General features: G+C 60.7%; 1 protein-coding gene across 1 annotated transcript in view; it reads right to left on the bottom strand.

Annotated features, from left to right (window-relative positions):
• Positions 1-17,625, bottom strand: part of CTNND1 (catenin delta 1) — a 31,364-nt gene that overhangs the window by 9,078 nt on the left and 4,661 nt on the right. Inside the window, 7 exon segments of the mRNA XM_055814543.1 lie at positions 3,871-4,403; positions 4,610-4,768; positions 5,045-5,073; positions 5,076-5,115; positions 6,261-6,295; positions 6,298-6,578; positions 7,375-7,493. Of these exon segments, the coding sequence (XP_055670518.1) occupies positions 3,871-4,403; positions 4,610-4,768; positions 5,045-5,073; positions 5,076-5,115; positions 6,261-6,295; positions 6,298-6,454 (953 nt within the window). The 5' untranslated portion in view covers positions 6,455-6,578; positions 7,375-7,493.

Here is a 17,625-nt window from a genome sequence, read left to right as displayed (position 1 = left end):
CCCTCCGAAGATGGGCTGGAGCGCACACGGTATCTAGTCACTGCCACCCTCCCGGAGTGCACTGGGCAGGCTCCCATCGAGGGCTGGGAGCCAGGCAGTGTCAGATGCTCCTCGCGCAGGTGTGTCCAGCCGGACTCTGTGGCCGCAGGAGGCCACCCCACTCCACGTGTGTCTCCAGGCCTTGCTCAGGAAGCAGGTGGTTCCTCCCCCCAGGAGAAACCAGCCTCAAGAGCTATTCCAGTCCCCCCCACCCGCCCCCCGGGTTTAGCTTTGGGTCAGAGGCTGCATCGCGGTCTCTGCGTAGCCCGCACGGAGGCAGGAGCCAGCCCCAGCGCACAAGGAGCCATTCGGGCCTGTGGCCACTAGAGGGCAGGTTCACCCCGCGGCAGACGGCTGGGAGAGCCGGTCGCCCAGCAGCTCGCCAGGCCCGTTACACCGGCACCGCCCGGGCGCAGCCCGCACCCACGGCCCGGTCCCAGGCCACCCAGCTCCCCGCTGCACCGCACCTGCCACCCCCAGCCGCCCCGCCGCAGCCCAGCACACACGAGCTGCTGCCGCACCAAGCCACGGCTGTTATCGCAGGGCATCAGGGCCAGAGCAGAGACCTTCACCCAGGATGGGGCTCAAACTCTTTTGGCTGCAGATGCCCGGCAATATAGGCAAGCTGCACTGCTGCCCGGGGACAAGGCTTAGAGGGGCATCAAGAGATACCCGGGCACCAGGGGTCAACCTCACCGCTCCCAGCTCAGGCACAGGGAGGAGCTGGGGTCCCACACCCCTGCCCTGGCAAAAAGCAGTTCACCCACAGACCCAGCAGCACTGGGAGCAAGCCCCAGCAAGCACATGGAAGCTGAAAGAAAGTGCAACCAGTTGCCTGTGTGCCAAGGTGACATCTACCACCCCCAGAACACATGCCACACAACCCCTGGATTCTTGTCCTGTTTTTGTAGGAACTGGCAATACAGCCCTTCCGCCACCTAGGCAGAGGAATCCAGCAATTTCCAACAAAAGGGGATGGGAGGGCACTTGACACTGAAATGGAGGGGCCTGATCACTGCCATCACCCCGACTGTGCCAGGGCACTGAGGACGCACAACCAAGGCCAAACATGAGGTAGCATCCTCTGGCTCACACCAGCCCCTGGGCCTGCTCTGCCACCTTCTGAGCTCCCAAGACAGGTGCAGGCAGCCCCCTGCCCCTGAGCAGGCAGAGAAAGTTGCAGTGAAGGATGGTAGCAGGCTCTGCTCCCCGTGCCACTGCCTCCCCTACAGCCTCTGGTATGGGAGTTGCCAAAACCACCAGCTCCAGGTGGCAGCCGCTTCTACAGCCACATGCCCCTCTGGTGCCGTGCCAGCTGCCTGCATGGCACCACCGCAGATGGTGGCAGTGGGCTGCGAGGTTGGCTGTTACTACATCCCGATGGGGAGATGCGCTGCTTGCCACGTGGCCTGGCTACTAAGAGATGCCGAGCCGTCCAGCCACTCCGTGACTCCCTGCTGTTGCAGGGCACGGTGCTCAGCGCACCATGCCAGCCGCCACCACCCCCTGCAGCAGGACAAGGCAGGAGCAAGACACAGCAGAGGGCCAGCGCTGCAAACAAGCCTCCCAATGCTCGTCAACGTGGCCGGCAGCTGACCTTGCTCCCATGCCAAGACTCACATGCCTTGAAAGGGAGCTCCTGCTTGGCCTCGAGGGACATTCAGTGCTGGAGCCCACCTGGTCCCTCAAGGTGAGATGGGGCTGGCAGGGAGGGGACACACACTCCGCAGAAAGGGAGCTCAATAAGAGCCACAGGAGAGGGGACCCACATGCTCTGCAGCCGATGGCAGCCAGCACGTGCTGCATCTCAACTCAACATGCTCCTTCATCTCCCGCCTGCCTGGCAGGCTGCCTCCCTGAAGGAAGTCATTAACAGCCAGGCTCCTGCTCAAGACAAACATCTCTGAGGCAGGGGGGATATGTTGATGTCCCCTGTTCCCATTCCTGCAAGCCGGGCAGCTGAGTGCAGATGGTAACTGAGAAGGCAGAGGACAAGCCAAACTCAACAGCGCCTGGATTCCACAGATTGCTGTGATCTTTATCAGTCTGCCTCAGGAGGGAGAGCCTGCTCGTGGGCCACGCCAACCTAAGTTCCATATCCTGCACTGTCCCTGCAGTACAAGGTCATGTCTCCACCAGGGCTGCTCCTTGGCCATGCTTAGACATGGGTTACAACAGAGCAAGAAGGTCCCAAGTCCCCTGGTCTCCCACAGGGCTGCAGCTCCTGCACCTCACTGCCCTAACTCCTGTCCTCCAGGATCCAGAGGGACAGAAGGAACAAACACCATCCAGCCCAGCAGAGAGAACGTCTCCAAGGCCAGGCAGCTCAGACTGGCCCATCCAGGGAGGGCTCCTGCCCCATACGCTGGGCAGGACATGAACTCAGGGAAGATCTGCAAACCAGAGCCTCCAGTCCTGGCTGCTATTTGCTCTGTCTGCAGCCGAGCAGCCATGGGTCAGACACACCTGCTTAATCCCTGCTCACCAAGGGGCCCACCGTGATGGCCACATGCTCAGAACTGCTAATGCTGGCAGACTGCTCAGGTCTGTGCAGGCAGCAGGGGCAGCTGCCTTGCCTGCCCTCCTCTAGCCGGCACAAGCCTCACAAGGCAAGGCAGGCCAAGGAAATCAATCTGGGCAAAAAACTGCCCTGACTGGTTCAGCACAGCAACACTTGTGCTGGCACAAGCTGGGAGGACAGACAAAGCTCCTCCTTTAGTCCCCTCAGCAGCCACGATCTACTATGGATTTATAGTATGCACCCTGAAATGGGCAGATCCCCAGCAGGGGCTGGCAAGAGCTTCCTTTCCCTCTGGTCTCTCCCTACTGCCTCCGTTTTATGCCCTAGGAGCTTAAGAAGCCTGTGCTCAGCCTGTCTCCCCCCACCCCAGAGCACTCAGGAGATTTACATCCATCCTAGCCTGCTGACACAGCCCCTCCTCGTTTCTGGGGCTCAGGCTCAGCCCCTTGCTCCATTCATAGCTCACCACCCTCTGAGCTGCCCTCCAGCACCTCCCCAAACCCAGCCTGGTAGACCAGGCAGCCAGCAGAGCAGCCAAGTGCCTTAAGCAGGCATCAGCAGCGTTTGTGCAAGAGACACGGCTGGCACAAGACACCAGCCTACAGGAGTCATGGCCTCAGGCATGTCACACCCCAGGAGGCCTGGCCAGCTGTAAGCCTGGCAGGGCAGCTTAAGGACCACCAAGACCCTGCTCTGGCTGCCCAAGGGCAGCCGCAGCCTGGCCGGGCAGTTGCTCAGCAGTCAGGCTAGAGGAGCTGGTAGTCACCCACAGACAAAACAAGGGGAAGAAGCTGCTACTGCCAAACAGGTTGAGCAGCTTCTCCCACCCTGCCCTGCACAAGGGCCAGGTGCGCTGCAGGAACACTCATCTCACTCACCCCAGCCCTGGGCTCAGCATGACTCTCCAGGGCTGCTCGCAGCTCAGCAGGAAAATGATCACAGGGCGACTGCTCCTTCCGATGCAGGGCTGTGCCGTGCACCCCGCGCCAGGGATGCCTCCCAGCAGGGTAAGCCAGCTGGGGCACAGGCATGCCTGCCATCCCCACTAGAAGAACAGGTGGCACAGGGATGGAAAAGCCCGGAGCTACATCCACTGCCCAGTGGAACTCCTTGCTGCAGGACGACCAGCTCAATTAGCATTGAGTTTTAACCACCAATTAAGCAACTGGAAGTGGATGCAAGTTTTCTCCTGTATGAGCTGCATGTGACTTGGCTCGTGGTATTGTTTCTGTGATCCTCCTTACTCTGAAGAGGTGAAGTTTAAGGGACCCCACAGCACCCCCCACACCCCAACACCTCCTGCCGCCTACCTGAGCCGCCGCCGAGGATCAGACGGGGTCCCTGCCCGCCTGGCCGTGCCATAGTCAGACATAAGCCCATAGTCCACATCTTCAAAGCCCACGCTGCGCTGGTCATCCTCCAGGCCATAGGGCTCAGGGTGGAAATGGTTGAGGTCCATGTTGCTGCCCCCAACACGCACTTGAGGCTGAGGGCCATAGATGTCCTGGCGGCTGGGGGCCCGGTAGGTGTCCATGGAAGGGCGGTAGCGCTCATCAATGCGGGTGACACGGGACAGGCTGCCGTAGCTGTGATCACTGCCCGGGTAGCCATCCTCGTAGGTGCGGCCATAGCCATCAGGGTAGTGGTAGTTACGAGGGAGGGTGGCCGTGCCTGGCTGGCTTATGTAGCTGCCGGGGCCCCCATTGCCATTCTTGCGGAAGTTCCTGTCCATGGTCTGGACGTAGTTGCTGGGGACAGGGGAGGTCTCCAAAGGTAACCCATCAGGCCCCACCGGCACCTGCTGCACTGTTCGGGTGGTCACAGTCTTCACCACTTTCTTCACCTGGAGGGAGGGGTGCAGGACATGCTCCCATCAGTAAATCCACCACACCCCTGTGTCCCCAGATTCCCCTTCCACCCCAGCACCTTACTCCACACCCTGTTTCAGCTCACAGCACAGCGAGCTGGCAAGCATCATGGCTGCAGCACCCTAGTTGTCAGGGTCCCTGGCCAGAGCCCTGTCCCTCCATGCTCTCCCCAGGCCTGTACCGTGGTCTCTGTACGTCGCGTTGTCCCATCATCTGATGTCTCCACAGACACAACAGACATGGCCCCTTCTGGGTCCTCCTCCATAGTGTAAGTCTCCTCCACAATTTGGCCCGGGTCCTGCATCCTGGGGATTGTGCTGTACAAGAGGTGGCTGTGGTCCTGAGGGGAGCAAGGGACAGGCACTCAGCTCCCACCACCAACACAGGCCTCCCAGGAGCTAGCCAGCCAAGAGATGCTCTCTCAGGCAGCCCTGACATCCTCTTCACGGGAGGGTGTATCAACAACCTCACACCCAAAGCCCCTTCAAACCAGGACGACCACATTAGAAACAAGACATTCCCCTCTCCCAGCTGGGGTGGGGACACTGGAGCCCTGCTCCTGCACCCGCACCTAGCAAAGAGCCTGCACACAACCAGAGGGCCCAGCACCCCTCACCTGTGGCCCGTTGAGCTTCAGATCTGATATTTCTGCCTCTCCAGGTCAGCATCGCCCAAGAAACGGCCATTCTGAAACACACAGCACCACAGCAGGCCTGTTACAGGAGCGATCTCCCACTGCTGGGATCTCACACATCCACTCCCCCTTCCCTGCCAGGCCCTGAACAGGCCACCTCCTGCATCTGACCTGGCCACCCAACGCACATGCCATGTGTCACTCCCAGGAGAAGAGCACACATCTTGGGGGTCTGTGTGACATGCAACAAGCCACCCCCTGTTTCAGCCTAGGGAAAAGCTGGAGGACACACCATTCAGCCCCCCTCCAGGCAACCCAGCTTTTCCACAGTGAGTGGCCACGCACTCCTGACGGAATGGCCAAGACCCTTCCCTGCTCCCCGACAGGGCCCTGGAGACCTTCCACATCTTCTGACGCAGAAGCTGCAAGCAAAATCCCAAAGGTCCCCCAGGACTGTGAGGGAACAGTGCGGACGCTCAGTAGCTGGTTGCAGAGTGCTGCTGTTCGACAGCCCTGCGCTCCCCCCCCCCCCCCCCCCACCTCCTTCCTTCCCCCCAACCCATGCATCTCTCCTAGCACCACCATCTTCCACAACTGGAAAGGCACCTGCCTCCTGCATAACGCCACGCACCCGCCCTGTGAGCACACCTCTCCAAAACACAGCCCAGCAGCGCGAGGACAGGAGAGAGACCTCAAGCCAAGGCAGATAAAACCACATTCCCAGCCCTGTAGAGAAGACAGCTCTCTCCCAGCCCCGGTTTGGCTGTTTAGGGGACAGACAAGACTCCAAAGACTCGCCCATTGTCACACAAGAGGGAGACATGCATGCTCCCCCGCAGCTGTACACCAGCCCCTGCATTCTGGACACCTTCAAGGAGCCGAGTGGGATGGGGAGCAAAGATGCTCAGGTACTGAATACAGACAGCCTCCAACCTTCACAAAACCAAACCAGACCTGACCTGGTAGCAAGACCCTCCAGGCTGGCTCCTTCTCCCCAGAAGATTCTGGCTGCTGAGGTAGGTTTTGCACATCCCCAGATCACCGTCAGCACCACCAGCGTTGCAAGACCAGCCTAGCCCTCCTCCACCTCACATATGCAAGGAGGGCCAAAGGACGGGAGCTGGGCCCACCAAGGCAGGACTGACAGACAGGGGCTCTGGGAGCCTCCGCACCCACCTCTGCTGAGGGGGTTTTTTACCTGGTGCCGCCGGGTGAGTGTGCCGTTGGCCAAGCCCGGCCGGCGTCCTGTGGGGAGACCCGGACTCGTTCCAGTTGGGCTGAGACATGGCGCCGTTCCTCCTCAAGCGCCCGGGTCAGCTTCTCGAACTGTGCCTCCTGCTCCTTGACAGAAGCAAGGATGCTGGCGGTCGACTCCACTTCTGAGTCGTCCATGGGTGACGGGTGCCCAGGACGGGCAGGGTGGGGTGGAGGGCACAAGGAGGCACAAGCAGAGGTGGCTTGGTGTCAAGGTGAGGGCAAGAGAAGTGACCCAGAAGGGCAGGAGCCCCTGTCTTCACTGCATGTGATTTGGGGGAGGAAAGGAGAGAAGAGAGGTCAGAAGAGACCGATTTCATTAAGACAGATTCTCAGAACAAGAAAAAAAAAATCTTACGGCATCAGCACCCATTCCCACCCACCACCAGAGCACTGGCAAGAGGGTCTCAGAGCAGCACAGCCCCAGGCATGACTTGGATGCTCCCTGCCCCAGCATTTAAGCTTGGGGAAGTGGTACTTTGAGGGCAGAAGGTCCTTCCCCCATCACACCCAACAGCTGGGGCTGAGCCAGGCTCACAAGAGCTGCTGTGTGCTGAGGAGGTTGCCTCTTCCTGCAAGGGCTCTCCTCAGGCCGCAGGAAAACCTCCCCTACAAGGAAAAGCTGCCTGCAGTCCCTGGCAGGAAGAGAGGGCATGTCCCTGGGACAGAAAAGGGGACACTCCCACAGAGTGAGAAGTGACCCACACCCCATTATTCCCTCCAAGGAAGGGCTGAGGGCTGTGTCACTTACCCACTCCCTCCTCCCCAGAGGGATGAGAAGTGAGGAGACCACCCCAGCTCCTTCCCTACCCAGGGGAAGGGATGAAGTGGGACAGGATCCCCCCCAAAGGGGACCCTGTGAGCCCCCTTGCCTGCCAAGACTCACCACCCTCCAGGCTCTCAAGGCTGCAGCCAACCCAGGAGGCCCTCAGCCCACAGACCTAGGGATGGGCATTGGTTTGGACCCCTCCAGCATCCTCCCCCAAAGGCAAACAGTGAACGAGCACACCACAATCAGCATATTTTGCTAGGGAAAGGCAATATTCTTCCATACAGACCTGTTAGAGGAGGAAGTTCAGGTTTGATTGGCAAAGGCACAGGACAGCCAGGTCTAGACGCAGAGAGTCACGGGAGAAATAGCCCAGCCACCACAGTGAGGAAGCAGGAGGGAAGAGAGCTGCAGGGACAGCAGGAGAGGAGGTAAAAACAATAGATCACATGACTGAACTCAAAACAGAAGGCAGGGCAGGCAACAGACTGGGGGAAACAGGCTCCTTTCTCCCACCATCTCTTCTGAGGGATGGATCAGTGCCTGGAGAGGGCCGGTGCAGGGTGGCAGATGCGGCGCCATTTCCAGAGCAGCCCCCCAGCATCTCCCACTGTTTCCCACCGATGGGAGACGCGGCACAGACAAAGAGGAGTGGCGAGGGCTCAGCCCTCCACCCCCACCGTGCAACCCAGCCGAGTCCCAGCAAGCCTGTGAGAGGTTTTCCCAAACCCGTGCAGTCACAGCAGGCGTGTGGGGACTCGTTCGAGCCAGGCAGCCAGCACAGCAACTGCTTTCCCACGGTCTCCAGCATCGGCTCTGCCCAGTCCCCCTGTGCCACTGCCCCAGTGCAGCTGTAACAGCAACCTGGGACAGAGAGCACGGGTGGCATTGCCCCTCCGCAGAGCCCTGTCCCATGCACCTCCCACAGCACCACACTCCCTGGCAGCCCTGTCCCTCCAGACCCAGCCTGCAGAAGATGCTGGTTCTGAGGAGCTCAGAGCAGGGCTTTTTGGTGTGTTTTTTTTTTAATTAATTTCCCCACACTATCTCAAGTGTATCCCAGATCAAACCCTTCCTGAAATTCAGCCTCCCCCACTGCCCATGAGTCCAACCCTCCCCGTGGTTCTGCCCCCCCCCCCCCCCCCCCCAGCTTCCCTGGGACACAGGCAGCCACGGTGCTTATCAGATGCCGTGGCACCACCACAACTGAGCCCAGCAAAGCAGGGTGGATTTTTTTCCAACTGCTTCAGAAGCTGCCTGCAGCATGTCTGAACATCTGGTCACCACCACCCTGTAATCTGCCTTCATCAGTCAAAAAAATCCCAGTTCTGCTCGTGCCCATGTGGAGCCCAGCAACAGATGAAGCCACAGCACATGGACACCTGCTCCAGCTCCCAGCACCCTGCCCCAGCCAAGCATGGGCTGGGATGCTCGTTGGCCAGTCCGCACCCCAGGAGGAAAGCGGCCTGCAGCTCTTGGCTCAGGAGCTTGAGCAGGCTTTTGGAGGCTCACAGACACAACTGCTGGCTCATACCCACACTTTTCCTCTCCTCCAAGCTCACAACAGCTATGCCCTAAAGCTTTTTTCAACAGTTTGACTCCCAAGCCTTGTACGGAAATGCAGGATGGCTCTGACCCTTGCTGCTCCCAGGTCTGACCTGCCCACAGATTTGCAAGAGAACCTCCAAAGGAGAGGCCTGGTGCCTCCCAGAACAGTGCTGACACATTCCAGCTCTCACCCTTGAGTCACACATTCCTCATCTTTGGTTGGCGCCCACCCACTTCAAGCAAGGACACAGATGCCCCACCTTGTGGGACCGTCAGCCCACGCAGACACGGCAGGTCTGCAGGGCCCAGCTCCACAAGCCCTGCTGCAGGGAGGCTCCTGCAGCCAGCCAGGTAATGGGGAAAGCCAGCCAGGACCACTGACCTGGTCCCTCACCCCCAGGAAAGGGGGAGCGTCTCCTTGCCACAACCCAGACTTCTCCAGCAGGTCCAGGGATGGTCCTACCACCCAGACACCCTACGCAACCGGAGCATCTAAAACCCCAAGAAGCCCCACTGGCTTGTTGCGACTAATTTCCAGAGCAGTATTTCACCGAGCCCTTTTAGGGAGAGGAAACCCCCTTACAGAGGACGGGATCCTCCACGACATGACCTTGTCCAAGTAGCCATGCTGCTATGTAGCAGCTCCCCAGCCTGCCCTCAGCCATCTCTGCACGGAAAAGGCAGACTTTTGGGGCACATGAAGACGCAGCCAGCATGGTGGCTTCGAGGAGAGATTTAGCCGAGACCTTGCCCTTGTGAATGGGCTGGCTTGCTTGCAGGCAGCCTCAGTACTGAGCTGTGAGTGCAGACCAGCAGTGTTTGCTTCTGCAGGAAGGCACATAGAGGAGAGACAGCAACCCCAACAGATTCCTCCAGCCCTGCACAGCTGCAGCAACGCCTCCCCAGCCCCGGGTCCCCACCTCTGCACGTCCCCTGGGCCCAGGGAACGTGGAAGCTAACAATGAAACTTGCAGGGCTGCTCAGGGCCCCAGATAAGGGGCCAGAGAAGCCGTGAGGCTGTTTCCTTCCCGTCCCTTCCACAGGGAGTAAATGCAACAGTGGGGGGAAGGAACAGGACAAGTCCCTTGCCCACCAGCTCTCCTTGTCCCCTTGCACTCAGCAGAAGATGGTGGGAGGAGGGGGGGACACAGGCCTCCCTTTCCCCTTTGGGCCACCAGGTCAGAGCAGGAAGCCTCAGGCAGCCAAGGGGCTTTCAGGGAACCTGCCACATCAGGGCAGCCAGAGGAAGGGCTGGGCTGTCGTCCCAGGCTTCGAGGAGCCCAGGGCTCTACAAACCCATCACCACACTGATCAGTTTATGCTCAGGGGTGGCTGCCTGAGGGTCTCTCCACCAGATCAGGCCATGTTAAACAGTGGGGTTGTGACTCTGAGCATCTGGAGCCTGTCCCACACGCATGGTTGTCACTCCTGCCCTGAACAGTGGGCATGGCTCCATCACAGGCAAGAGGTGCCAGCAGAACAGGGCACCCACTGCCAGAGGGGTTCTTCCTGGGGCCTCCACCATCAGGACACACCACCTCCTTCCAGCCATCTAGCCTTCACCAACCCAGGATTGAAGACATAATTACCAAGCAGCAGTGCCAGGTCCAGAGAGGTTAGCAAGCACTGTCCCCAGCTCTCCCTGCAGACACACATCAGCACCATCCTGGCCTGGAACACAGCTGTTCCCTTATGGCTGGCTAACACACAAAACCCTCAACAGCCACTTGGCCTTACACACCCCCAGCTGTGGGGAATCTGCCCCAAACCCTCCTGCGGTGGGTCGCACACCAGTGTTTCAGGGACAGGGGCTTCCAGGGCACAGCACAGCCCCTCACTGCCTCCCCATGCCAGCTCGGGGCACTGAGCATCTTCAACACAAGACAGGGAGGGGAGGGAAGGGGAGAGCCCCAACACACCAGCCAGCAAGCTGCTGGTGACAACTCAAAGCCAAGTATGCCAGATCCCGCAAGGGTGAAATTCCAGGGATCGCTTTGTGCCCATTCCCACCTCCTCCTCCTCCCCAGCCTCTGAAGATACAGCTACAGAGCATTTTTCCAAAGCCAGGCCCTGACTGTCTTTGAGGACAGCTGCATGAAAGCCTTTTCATCATGAGCGAGGCACTTGCTGACACACCCGTTACTTAAAAACCCCGGCAAGCCAAAAATATTTTGGCTGGCTTGGTTCAGGGCAAAACAAAAAGCCTAAAGACAAAACACACCCTGGAGCAGCTTCTGCCCCAGGGCAGAAGGACCACAGCAACTTCCCCCATGGCTATCAGTAAGAGGGAACCCCCAGGGACCAACACAGCTACCCAGAAAACTTTACAACCAAATCCCTCTGGCCTTATCTCCCAGCTTCCTGGCACCAGCACAACCCTGGGTTGTGCCCAGAGGTCCTGAAGCCAGAGCAGGTCCACCAGAGAGATGTCCAACACCCTGCACCTTCGGAGAAGAGCCCCCTTGCTGGCAGGGAGGCAGCCAGGAGCTGACTTCCATGCACAGAGCTTCCCACCGCAGGTACCCACCACAATCATCTAAGTTCAGCTAAAGGCTTTGTAGCAGCCAGAAAGACACCCTAAACCCTGACCAAGTCCTCCAGAGCTCTTTCACTGGGGACAGCTTGGACACAGCCCATTTTTCCAAACCCCCTTGCTCCTGCTTCTTGGTGGTGGTGGGGCAACAGACTGCCTCCACCCAGAACAAATCCTCTGCCCGGAAAAATTATTTCCAGGGCCAAACCACAGCCACATCCACACTGCCAGAGGATGGAGTTCAAGCCTTGAAGGCTCCCCTGCGAGCCACAGAATTAGCCCCAGGGCCCAGACTGAGCTGGCAGATGGAGAATTGTGCACCACAGGCCAGGGAGAACGGACAAGACAAGACACAGGCAGGAGGCTTGACAGGCAGCACCCGCGGCAGCATAGGAGATCTCCAGGACACAGCCCTCTGGTTGAGTCTTTCCAAGGACCTGCCCCAGCCCTGCTCAGCACCCTGAGTCCCCAGAGAGCTGTCACACAACAGTCCTGGAATCCCTGGAGCTAAGGCTGCTCTACCAAAAATCTTACATGCTGAGAAAGTTCAACCCAAGCACCTACAAAGCCAGAAACTACCTCCACCACATCAGCCCTGCCCCAGCTCCCTAAGAGACACACCAGGCACCCACTCCCGACAGCCCTCTGGCACCGGGGACAGGTGGACAGAGCCACATCAGTTTCGACTGCAGAGTCCCAGCCCTCCCCATAGCTTTACTGCTTGTTTGTGTCCCCTGGGCACCTGTTAAGCAAGCGGCTGGGTTTGTCACCACTGCCTGGCACCCCTCACAGCCCCCCCACTGCTGTGAGGCACGAGCAAAGCAGTCCTTTGGCTCGGCACCAGCTGCAACCAGAGCCAGAGAGGGCCTGGGCTGGCTGAGCCCCTGTGTGGACACCAGGAGCTCCGGGCTCTCAGGCCAGAGCCACCTGCCAGGCTGACAAGGGATGTCCCACCTAAGGAACTTGCTCCTGCTCCGCCACAGTCCCCAGCGCTGACTGGAGAAAAAATGGCAACACTGCTCAAATGATTTGCCTTGCCCTATCAATTTGAGGAACTCAGGAGAAGCCAGCTGGCTGCCCCTGCCCTTAGAAAGGGAACATCAACAGCTCTCAGCCCTAGACACACACACACCGCCCCTCCAGAGAGAGAGGAAACAACAAATTCTCCTGGTTCCAGCTGCCTATCACGATGCACTTAAAAACAGAAGCCCCATCAATAATTCAAGCCTGCAATTGTCTGAGCACTTGCCGTGCATTACATTTGCCGGCTCTGCACAGGTTCACAGCCCTGCTAATTCACCACAGGCTTCTGTTCAGTCTCAATTAGCTAAAAAATAAATGAGCTGGCATCTTTGGCACCTTTCCAACCCCCAAGTACAGCATCCAGGCTCATGCATTGGTCCTTCGACCTCAGCCTGCCTGAGGTGGCAAGCACCAACACTAGCCAAGGTGGCATGAGCCAGCAGGGCACTGGGCAGGGCACCCATGGGCCCAAGCTCATCCCCAACATGTCCGCGTTCAGCTCAGGAGAGCACGCCAGCCCTCGGGCGGCAGGGGAAGCAGAACAGCGGGCAGTGGGCAGCAGCTGTCTCCCCACCCATGCCCATACCTAGCACTGCCAGCCCCCCCTGCCAACCGGTGCCCCAGGGAGGGACCCGCCTGCCCAGGCAGATGCACCCAGGCTGCCACGCTGTGCTCACGCTCCCTGGCCCGCTCCACCCTGAGCCCCTGGCAGACCCCGACCCGCTGCGGGAGAGGGGCTCTCCCATCGCCTGCCGAGGGGCCAGCTGCCCGCCCGGCCCCAGCCCGAAGGGCTGTCCCTGGAGGCAGGTGACAGAGCACAGGCACAACGGACTTTAGCCAGGCTGGCAGGCGGCTTGGCCCTCCCTGGGCAGCGCAGGGCTGCTCCCGCGGGCAGGTCAGACACCGCCTCGGGTGCCGACGTGCCCCGGCACAGCCCCACCTCGCTCGGGGGGAGCCGTGCCCAAGCCACCCGGGTCCCTGGCCAGGGCTGGGCGGGCCAACCGCCGGGAGCAGCTGCCTCGGGCAGCGGGAAGGCAGCCGCTCACCTCCGCCTGTCGCCCAACTGGTTGGACCGGCAGCGGGATCACCACCTGGTCTACCTCGTCTGCCGCCCCCAGCACGGGGGACAAAGGCTGCGTAGCTCCGTTGGGAAAGGCTCCCTCCGGAGCAGGGAGTTACCTGCGGAGATGCAGGCAGGGACACAGCACCGCTCCTCAAACGGGAGCAGGCCAGCAGCCAGCGAAGACGATAAGGAGGGAGAGATAAGGGGCAGGGTGGTGCCGCGCCCGGCTGGAGGGGAGGAAGCAGGCCTACGCGTCCCCTCACCCGCCCCAGCAAGGGCAGGGGGGCCAAGAACACACAATACCAGTCTACCAGTCTGGTCCAAAAGACGGGTCTGGACACAGCTGAGGGTTGCAAAATCATGGGTGGGCGATGCCCTGGGGAAGGGATGTGCCCCCAGCCCAGCTGAGGTCACCAGGAGGGTCCCACTCACCACCCCAGCAGGATGGAGAGAGGCAGCAGCGTGGGGCCAGCCAGAGAGAGAGGCTTCTTCTGCTGGAATGCCAGCAATCCGGCTGCGGGGCAGCTGTCCTGCCGGGCAGGCGAGGGAGGCCAGCCACACACCCCTCTCCCGGGCACAAGCCGGGACGCAGCACTGGAGGAGCCCCTTCCCTCCTGGCTGGGCCGGGAGAGCTGCCAACGTTGGTACCAGCTGGGCAAGTGCCAGCTGCCACACCAGCCAGAGGGAGCGGCCAGCACAACAGCAAGTGGAAGGGAGACTGAGCTTCCCTCGGTGCTTTCAGGAGAGGACAAGCGTCCCTCCCAGCAGGAAGGCAGCCAAGCCACTGGGCTCCAAGCAGAAACACTGTCCACCCGCAATCCCCGAGTGGCATGGCCACGGGGCCAGAGCCTTCCTGCCAGCAACATCCCGCTGCCCGAGGACAGCCCAACAGCCCCACTCCCCCCAGCATGGGTCCCTCACCCTGGGGACAGCAGCAAGACAGGGGTCCCTGCCACTCCCCCCACCCCACACAGGCACTAGCCCCACAGTTCGCACCCCCAGCCCCAGAGGATTCACATGTCGGGAGCCCTTCAGCAGCACAAAGGCAGCTCTCTCTTCTCTGTGGGAATTTGCAGCTGAGGCTCGGCAGGGACAAAGGGATTTCACAGGCACATCCCAGCCGGCCGGCCGGCCTCCCTCCCCCGGCGTTCCCGCTTCCTGTCACAGTAGCACCAGACCTCAGGGGCGCAGCAGCAAACAAACACCCAGCGCCGGATTCTGGGAACGGGGCCAGAGCATTCCCGGGACAGGCCATGCTCTGGCAGCCAGCAGGCTCCTGCTGCACCCAGGCAGCTCCTGGGCCCCATGGGGGGAAAGGGGGCAGCCCCACCGCCCCAGCCCGAGGAGCCACACACAAGCCAGCAGCGTCACAGGGCAGCTTCCCAGCTCCTTGCTGCGCCTGAGGAACGGCTGCCACCTTGGTGGGGGATGCAAGATGTCCCCGAGCCCACAGGGCTCAGCGGGAACCTCGGCGTCGTGCTGAAGGTCAGCGCTGACCCCAGGCTCCAGCTACGCTGGCTCCCTGCCCTTCACCCGCCTCTCCCCCCACCCAACGCCACACTGAGCTTTCCCATTCAGCTGCCTCTCTCCCACTGCAAAAACAAACAGCAGCGATAAGGGCTGCCTAGCAGAGCCCAGGGAGCAAAGTCCCCTCAGTGAAACCCGAGGCTGCAGCACCACAGGAGCTGCCTCCCTCAGAGCCCCAGCAGAGGTACGAGGGCATGGCAGGTGGGGTGAAGCTGCTCCGGCACCCGGTCCCAGAGCTGGATTTAGCTCCTCAAGGGCTCACATCTGCTGCTGGCTACCCCCAAGCAGAGCGGCCACAGCCCAATGGCCAGCATTCCCCACAGAATTAAGGGAAGCCTCCCTCCATCTGGCCACAGGCACACACAGCCACAGCTAGCTACCAGCCTGAACAGCCCCTGCCGGCAGAGCGACAGGACGACTTGATGCCAGCCCAGCACCCGGACACACAGATCTGGACCCCCCTACCTGGCACAGATCCCTCACCACAGCCCCGCACGCCTCTTCCCAGGGAAGCCACTTGAGATCATTTCCTCTCCCGACACCTGTGGCCAGGCTGGACCCTGTGGTCCAGCCTCAGGGCAGCTCCAATTGCTCTGCTCCCACCAGTGTGCAAAGGCACAGAGGGCTGGAGCACAGCAGGAATTGCTCCAGCAGCAGCAGGGGAGCTGCACTACTGGGCTCACCCAGAGAGCGCCCAGCCCAGGAGCCTGGCCACCATTATCCACCTTCCCCGCTAGCAGTGTCTGAAGTCAACAAGGAAGCAAAGCATGATCAGGAATACGGAGGACAGTAGCTCAGCTTCCCCCCTTGCCCCCCCCCCCCCCCCCCCCCCGCCGGCAAGCCCAGAGGGAAGGGCACCCTGTCTGCCAGGCAAGCCGCACACCTCTCCCCTCCCCAGGCTGAGCAAACAGGCAGGTGGTGAAGTCGTGTTCACCGTGTGGGAGCGGCAAGGAGGGAATTGCCCAGATTAGGCCAAGCCGCCCTTGTAGGGGTGGCCCAAGGGAGCCACCAGGAGAAGCTGGACCCCCTTGCCCTCCCCTCATCCAGCCCAGACTCCCCGAGCAGGTAGGGTGGCCGGCAGGCTGAGTCACAGCACGAGGCTGAAAACCCCAGTTCCATTCGACATGACCTCATCAGGTTCCCTGCTCTCTAATGGCATGTGTGCATCTGCACTGGAACACAACTTCAAGGGCTCTGCCAAGAGGGGTAACAAATGGGTGAAGGAAAGCCACCGGAGAAGCATCAGGCCAGGGACAGGGAAGGGGGATAGGGGGATGCTGCGCCGCCCCCCCCCCCCCCCCAGTGGGCTGCAGCAGGGTAACAGCAAGTCCCCCCCAGTGCTCAGCAACCCTTTAGCACACTGGCTGGCATGAGCCAGCACACATACACAGCAGCAAGGGACAAACAAGACAACAGACCGCCTGCTCTGAGGGACGGCAGGACTCCATCCTCCCCCCAGCCCCCTGCACAAGCTGTTTGCCGATGCCACATCAGGCTACTGCTCCCTCAACCCACTTGCTGAGAAGCAGCCTCCCAGGCTCCTGCATGAGCCAAAGGGAAGGAAACCTGCATTTCCTGGTCAGACAGGAGGTGACATCGTGACTTCCCTTTCCTGTAAGGGTCTAAACACAGCGTCCTGCCAAGGGCCGCTCCCCACTGTCCCCAGCCCACATGCACACACCCTGGAACCAGGCTGGGAACACCAGGCACAGGCACCACCAGCCCCAGCCAGGAGGTTGACATGGTCCCCCCCAGGAGACCAGATGCCCAGCCAGCTTGCTGGAAGTGTCCTGCCTCTGGGTAACACATGCAAGGGCTCCTCGCCCATGGTGGTATTCATTCCCGCCCAGGGCTGGGTGTATCCTACAGGCAGAGGGTGCAAGAGGCTGTGGTTCCAACCCCAGGAGGACATGGCTGTGCCCACCATGCCCTAGGGATGGGCTTGTTATTTGCAGAGCTGAGAAGGCACTAACAGGACTCCAGCACAACATTTGCTCACCAAGACTGCAAGTCAGCATGTACTGCTGCTCTCCAGCCTCCCCTCACACACCTCATCTGCACAACCCCACTGGCCAACAGGCACAAACAGGACCACCTGACACCTTGTGCTGTTCCCGAGGCTCCCAGAGGCAGGATGGGGACATCCCTGGGGAGGCAAACCAGAAGACACCCGCCTCCCCCTCACATAGCATGACTGCTGCCACAGCTGTACTCCCCAGGGCCTACCCATCTGCCCTGCCCAGGGCAGCTCCTCTTGCTATGGAGGGAAGGAGAACAGAGAAGGGAAGGGGTTTTCCACCCAAGCCAGCCGCTGGAGACACTGGGCAGAGATCAAGGGAGAGCAGGTTTCTCCATTTGCTGCCCCAGTGTGCTCTGGAGGGGAGCTGCAGGGCCCTGGGGAGCTCCCTCCTGCAGGTAAAAGCAGAAAGGAAGGAGGGCTACAGAGCCAGCCTGGAGCAGGTGGCCTCCCCACATCACAGAGAACTCTCCCCCCAGCAGCACCTCCAGGCTGCCCCCCTCCTACCCCATCAGACCCCGGTTAGCACGGGGCAGGATGACATCTCTCCCCCCCCCCCCCCCCCCCCCCCCCCCCCGAGCAAGTTAGCCTGCCTGCAGCCGGAGCCAGGCACGGCAAGCAGTGCTGCATGCAGCAACACGCTTGCAAGAATGTGTTACTCCACTGGGCAAGGGGCCTGCCAGCAGCATGCAAACACAATCGGTGACCCACCCTTCCAGGTCGGAAAAACTAGTCTTTGCAGTTTGACACACTCCCTCCCACCCATCGCAGCTACCCACACATGCAAGCAGCCCAGCACCACATCTTCCCTTTCCGACCGGGCCAGGAG

The sequence above is a fragment of the Falco peregrinus genome, chromosome 9, assembly GCF_023634155.1.
Source record: "Falco peregrinus isolate bFalPer1 chromosome 9, bFalPer1.pri, whole genome shotgun sequence".
Taxonomy (NCBI): Eukaryota; Metazoa; Chordata; class Aves; order Falconiformes; family Falconidae; genus Falco; species Falco peregrinus.
This window is presented reverse-complemented; position numbering and strand designations above follow the sequence as displayed.